We start from the raw sequence: 6,879 nt of genomic DNA, 5'->3' as shown, positions 1-6,879 counted from the left end.
ATTCACATCCGACATCGTTCTCACTTCACTTCCTGACACGAGCGGTGCGCGAGTGGCAGCACCAGGCCGGGGTTCTGTTGCCATTGGTAGCGCCAGGCCGGGGTTCTGTTGCCATTGGTAGCGCCAGGCCGGGGTTCTGTTGCCACTGGTAGGGCCAGGCCTGTATTCTAAATCCGAGTTTTGAGTCATAGTCTGGGAGCGAAGCAGCTGCCCTCCCAGCAAGAGCAGTGAAGTGGGGGCTGGGTTGGGGGCTGGCTGACTGGGCAAACCGCGGCCCGTCGGTACAGTCACCGTCCACCTCGTTAATAAAACAGCGAGTCCTCAGAAGCTCTCAGACTGAACTGCCGCAGTTTGGAAGGCGAACACAACAAGCGGAACAAGAATGGCATCCGCAGCTACAGGCATTGGACGCTGGGCGCTGGCAGTGTTCTTATTCACCCTCTCGTGTTGTTATGGGTTTAATTTGGACACCACCAACCCGTCTGTTTATTCCGGACCCCCGGGCAGTTACTTCGGATTTGCTGTGGATTTTTTCACACCTGTCCCGACACAGTAAGAGATTTAAAGTATTGCGGGGTGGGGGAAAGTGGGGGATGTCGCCTGGAAACTTTTCAACTGTGAACCAAGTTTGTTCTTCCAACAACATAAACGTTAAGTCTGTAAATGCTGTTATCGCTGAAGTGCGATGAATACTGTTTTAGTGAACTGTTCCGTTTGTAACAACGGCTCAACATCTTACGAAATGAAAGAAAAAAACCTTGTGATCATTAAGTATTCGTATATCATTTTCAGTCAAATTTTAACAATAATGGTATCTGTACAAAGCTTGTTGCAGATCTGTGTATAACTTGAGTTATCGCAGCTGTATATGACTGATCCGTTACATTGCACGAGAATAACATACTTGCAGAAAGGTGACAATACAGCAAATAGAACAAAGGCTTTAACCGCTTTTTTTTTTCTTTTTCTTATATTCGTACCAGGATAAATATTTTAGTTGGAGCTCCAAAAGCAAATACTTCTCAGCCAAACATAGTCGAAGGTGGGGCAGTATACAAGTGTCCCTGGAACAATGGGGCCGGCAACTGCGAACAATTTGAATTTGACAAGACAGGTACTGTATAAAAATTCATGCATCGATTTAAATAATCATGTAAAACTACAGCTGAGAGGATGACTGCTGATGAAATTAATTTGAAGCAAATATATTACAAAAATCACTTTGAGATGATTTCTTGAATTAGTAATTATTCTGTCAACATTTATGTATTTGAAAAGGGTTTGATCAAATGAGCACGGTTAACCTGGCCATTCTCTTTTTAAGTTTTTTTTAGGAAGTCAGTTGCCTACCTAAGAGAAGCACACCATAGTGCTGTTAAGGTGACTTAGAATGTTTGAAACTAACTACATCAATAACTTTCATTAAAGGGATGATAATGTATGAGATGTTCAATGCCAAATGTTCAACCCTATTCAGTTAACAATCGCAATATTACCTTCAGTCAGAAAGTTACGAGTTTGTGATCCAGTCTAAAGATTTGAGTACTGAATCAAGTTTAGCAATACAATGATGTCATGAGGGAATGCAGCACTGGTGAGACATTAAACTGTTTACCTTCTCAGGTAAATTATAGCATTCCATGACATTATTGAAAAATAACAGGGAAGTTTTATTGATGTCGTGGTGGTAAATATTTATTCCTCAGACAACACTTCTGAAATAAGTGTTGTTTATTTCATTGCTGTTTCTGGAACTTTGCTGGCTACAAATTGGCGACTATGTTTCCAATACTGCATCAGTGATAACTTTCTGAAATAATACTTAATCAATAGTAAATTGTTTGGGATGTAAGCAATATAAATGCAAATTTGCTTATTCTTCTTAAATAGTCAATGTATTTTAAAACATTTAGTACATTTTGTTCCCACCCCTAATGTTTCCTGACCATTACCTTCCATGCTAGTCAAAACTACATATAACATGCTGCCGTCTTCATTCACCCCCCCCCTCCGCATTTTTCTGAACTAGAAAAAATTACATACAGGAGTAATTAACAGCAATAATAAATATTATCTTAAAATGTATTAAACCAAGAACAGGTGAAGCAGCAATTTACCCACATTTCACTCAATCTAGTCTATTGTACTTGCTGTCCATAATGTGGTTTCCTCCATGCTGGGGAGACAAAACGCAGACTGGGTGACTGCTTTGCAGGATACCTATGTTCTGTCCACAAAATTGACTTCAAACTTCCTGTTGCCTACCATTTCAACACTCTGTTTCCTGGTGAACATTTCTGTCTTGGGCCAGCTGCAGTGCTGCAGTGAGGTTTAGCACAAGCTGGAAGAACAGCATCTCATTTTCATTTGGGGACCCTGCAGCCTTCAGGGCTCAATATTGAGTTCAATAATTTTGGGTCCTGAACATCATCTTCCGTGAATTTTACCTAGCCCCACACCCATCACACGGGTTGCTTTCAGCACAGCCAATCCATTTTCACCTACTCATGGCCCACCTTATCAATTTCTCTCTTTCCCTGAAATACCATTGTTTGCCTAACTGTCCTTCTCTCCCTCTGGATTCCATCTCCACCTATCCTCAATCCTTTACCCCCCAGCCCCCCACCTGTCTCCAGCATATACAGTATACCGCCTTTACCTCATTACTATTAGTCCTGATGAAGTGTCACTAGAGTTGAAACCTTGACTTTGCTTTCTCTTCACAGAAGCTGCCAGAACTGTTGAGTTTCTCCAACAATTCCTGTTTTAGTTTTTTTTAAGAGGTTATTTAATATGTTGACTTGAGCCACAATCTTGATTTTTAGCAGTTGTAAGTTCAATGGTAACACATTAAAATCAGTTACAATACTATCAGAGTCTAAATGCAAGGATTTGTACTGGGACCCAACTTCGAACTCAAATGAGGTTCGGATCCCTCACTGTCTAGGAAACAATCACGTTGTCCTGATCTGACAATTAGTGGCTAGAGAATGGACTTGCTGAAAATCTCTTAATGCTGAAAAGCCAGTAGGAAGCTCCTACTGGTTGGTTGGTACCTGGGACTTCGATGTTGTGGCTATTACGGAGACATGGCTAGAACAGGGACAGGATTGGCTGTTGCAGGTTCCGGGATTTAAATGTTTTAGTAGGTTTAGAGGTGGGGGTAAAAGAGGGGGAGGTGTGGCATTGCTTGTCAAAGATAGTATTACAGCGGTGGAAAGGACGATGGATGAGGACTTGCCATCTGAGGTAGTTTGGGCTGAGGTTAGGAATAGGAAAGGTGAGGTCACCCTGTTAGGAGTCTTTTACAGGCCTCCTAATAGTCCTAGAATCATTGAAGAAAGGATTGGGAAGGTGATTCAGGAGATGAGTGACAGTAATAGGGTGGTTGTTATGGGGGACTTTAACTTTCCTGATATTGATTGGGAAAGCTATAGCTCAAGTTCGTTAGATGGGTCAGTGTTTGTTCAATGTGTGCAGGAGAGTTTCCTGACACAATATGTAGACAGGCCAACAAGAGGTGAGGCCATACTGGATTTGGTTCTGGGTAACGAACCAGGCCAGGTGTTAGAACTAGAGGTAGGTGAGCACTTTGGGGATAGTGACCATAATTCGGTGATTTTTACACTCGTGATGGAGAGGGCTAAGTGTGTACTACAGGGCAAGAATTATAGCTGGGGTAAGGGAAATTATGATGCGGTGAGGCATGACTTGGGATGTGTGGCTTGGAAAAGTAGACTCCAAGGCAAGAGTGTAAATGATATGTGGAACTTGTTCAAGGGGCAACTATTGAGTGTCCTTGATAATTATGTACCTGTCAGGCAGGTAGGAAAGGGTCGTGCGAGGGAGCCGTGGTTTAATAAGGAATTGGAATCCCTTGTTAAATGGAAGAGGGCGGCCTATCTCAAGATGAGACGTGAAGGTTCAATTGGGGCGATTGAGAGTTATAGGGTAGCCAGGAAGGACCTGAAGAGAGAGCTAAAAGTAGCAAGGAGGGGACATGAAAGGTCCTTAGTAGATAGGATTAGGGAAAACCCTAAGGCTTTCTATAGGTATGTTAGGAATAAAAGAATGACTAGGGTAGGAATAGGTCCAGTCAAGGATAGTAGGGGGAAGTTGCATGTGGAGGCGGAAGAGATTGGGGAGACACTGAATGAATACTTTTCTTCAGTATTCACTCAGGAACAGGGCATTGTTGTCGATGAGAATACTGAGGCACAAATAAGTAGAATGGATGGCTTTGAGGTATGTAGAGAAGAGGTGTTGGAAATCCTGGAAAAGGTGAAAATAGATAAGTCCCCTGGGCCTGATGGCATTTATCCTAGGATTCTCTGGGAAGCAAGGGAGGAGATTGCAGAGCCATTGGCCTTGATTTTTATGTCCTCTTTGTCTACAGGAGTAGTCCCAGAAGACTGGAGGATAGCAAATGTGGTTCCCTTGTTCAAAAAGGGGAGTAGGGATAGCCCTAGTAACTATAGGCCGGTGAGTCTCACTTCTGTTGTGGGCAAAGTCTTAGAGAGAATTGTAAGGGATAGGATTTATGCACATCTAGATAGGAATAATGTGATCAAGGATAGTCAGCATGGTTTTGTGAAGGGCAAGTCGTGCCTCACAAACCTTATTGAATTCTTTGAAAAGGTGACGAAGGAGGTTGATGAGGGGAAAGCGGTAGATGTGGTATATATGGATTTTAGTAAGGCGTTTGATAAGGTTCCCCATGGTAGGCTACTGCAGAAAATACGGAGATATGGCATTGAGGGTGAGTTGGAGGTTTGGATTAGGAATTGGCTGGATGGAAGAAGACAGAGGGTAGTAGTTGATGGCAAAGTTTCTTCATGGAGTGCCGTCACTAGCGGTGTTCCGCAAGGATCTGTTTTGGGACCATTGCTGTTTGTCATTTTTATAAATGACCTGGAAGAGGGGTTAGAAGGTTGGGTGAGCAAGTTTGCGGATGACACGAAAGTCGGAGGAGTTGTTGACAGTGAGGAAGGATGTGGCAGGTTACAGCAGGATATAGAGAAGCTGCAGAGCTGGGCAGAAAGGTGGCAGATGGAATTCAATGTAGCTAAGTGCGAGGTGATTCACTTTGGGAAGAATAACAAAAAGATGGGGTACTGGGCTAATGGTCGGATACTTGGTAGTGTGGATGAGCAGAGGGATCTTGGTGTCCATGTACACAGATCTCTGAAAGTTGCCACCCAGGTAAATAGTGCGGTGAGGAAGGCATATGGCGTACTGGCTTTTATTGGTAGAGGAATTGAGTTCCGGAGTCCTGAGGTCATGATGCAGTTGTATAAGACTCTGGTACGGCCGCATCTGGAATATTGTGTGCAGTTTTGGTCGCCATACTATAGGAAGGATGTGGAGGCATTGGAACGGGTGCAGAGGAGGTTTACCAGGATGTTGCCTGGTATGGAAGGAAAATCGTATGAGGAAAGACTGAGGCACTTGGGGCTGTTTTCACTAGAGAAAAGAAGGTTTAGGGGTGACTTGATTGAGGTGTACAAGATGATTAGGGGGTTAGATAGGGTCGACAGTATGAACCTTTTCCCGCGTATTGAGTCGGGTATTACAAGGGGGCATAGCTTTAAATTAAGGGGGGGTAGATATAGGACTGATGTTAGGGGTAGGTTCTTCACTCAGCGAGTCGTTAGTTCATGGAATGCCCTGCCAGTAACAGTGGTGGACTCTCCCTCTTTATGGGCATTTAAGAGGGCATTGGATAGGTATATGGAGGATAGTGGGTTAGTGTAGTTTTAGGTGGGCTTGGATCGGCGCAACATCGAGGGCCCAAGGGCCTGTCCTGCGCTGTATTCTTCTATGTTCTATGTTCTATGTTCTATGTTCTATGACCTTAAGCTTCACAAGAGCAGCAACTTACTCTTTCAGGTAGGAGAGAAATGGAGTGCCTGGCAACTCTGGACCCTTCCATCTCTCCCCACATTAAACTCTTTGTAGAAAAAAGAAAGGTAGAAAGTTGCTAGTCATGCAAATGTGCATATCTGTCCACCTCTCCTCACCAACGTGGTGGGGAGAAAAGTTTGGCTCTAAATATCAGAGTCCAAAACTGCTCTTTTTATCATTGTGGCTTCAAAGTAATCCTGAGATTGCATGCTATGTAACTGGATAATTTTAACTTACATCAGTTGTTTGGTTATTATTGGGAGGAGAGTGGCCTTAGAAATCTAGTAATGTCTGGTTACTCCCTTGCATGAATGCATATTTTATTTTGTGCTGTGCTATTGACATTTTTATAACATTAAGAATTAGTTTTGTGAATGGATGTTGTCACTAATGCTGCTAGCAATTGCACTTCAAACTGTGAAATGTAAAACCTTTGTGAGACCACTTTGTTAATGTGATCTCTTATTGATAAGAATTGGGAGGGGCCCAAAATATCTGTGCTGCACTTTTTGATGTTTTTCTGAGAAATTTCTGAGAAATCATTATATATCTCCATTCAATGGATAGCAGTCACTTTGTGTTTCTTAGCTTGGAAATCAGCCAGGTGATACAGTGAGAGACTTCCATATTAAGAATTTGACCATTGTATGTTATGAATGAAGTAGTAAATGTTCAAAGTTTGACCTCAGAATGGTCGGCAATGTGATGACGACAGATACTTTGGAATCTTGAGTACAAATTACTTAAGTGGCAGTGCTTCTTATTATGCACTAAATATTTCACAATATTCAGACTCTTCAGCAAAAGAAAATGGCAGCTTGGCTAAATTTGTCGTATTTCAGTTTTTTTCTTCAAGATATTGTAGATTTGTACTTTGTGGCAGGTACTTAAAACTTCTCTTGTGAAAAAAAACATTAAATCCATCTGTTAGTTTGGGTTCCCGCAGCACAGTTTGCAGTAAAGCCTGAATTAATA

At 42.5% G+C, this 6,879-nt stretch overlaps 1 protein-coding gene across 2 annotated transcripts in view; it reads left to right on the top strand.

Annotated features, from left to right (window-relative positions):
• The first annotated feature begins 6 nt into the window (after nt 1-6).
• The window catches only part of itgav (integrin, alpha V), a 142,159-nt gene continuing 135,286 nt past the window's right edge, over nt 7-6,879 (top strand). For both annotated transcript variants that reach the window (XR_015757645.1, XM_043693448.2), the window contains exons 1-2: nt 7-552; nt 984-1,114. Coding sequence is in view for 1 of the 2 variants with exons in the window: in XM_043693448.2 (XP_043549383.1) it covers nt 383-552; nt 984-1,114 (301 nt within the window). In the remaining variant the exon portion in view is untranslated. The remainder of the gene's footprint in view (nt 553-983; nt 1,115-6,879) is intronic.

The sequence above is a fragment of the Chiloscyllium plagiosum genome, unplaced genomic scaffold (genome assembly GCF_037043375.1).
Source record: "Chiloscyllium plagiosum isolate Xiang-an unplaced genomic scaffold, Cpla_swu_hap1 HiC_scaffold_7, whole genome shotgun sequence".
Lineage (NCBI taxonomy): Eukaryota > Metazoa > Chordata > Chondrichthyes > Orectolobiformes > Hemiscylliidae > Chiloscyllium > Chiloscyllium plagiosum.
The sequence above is the reverse complement of the archived record's forward strand: the minus strand, read 5'-3'. Positions and strand labels throughout refer to the sequence as shown.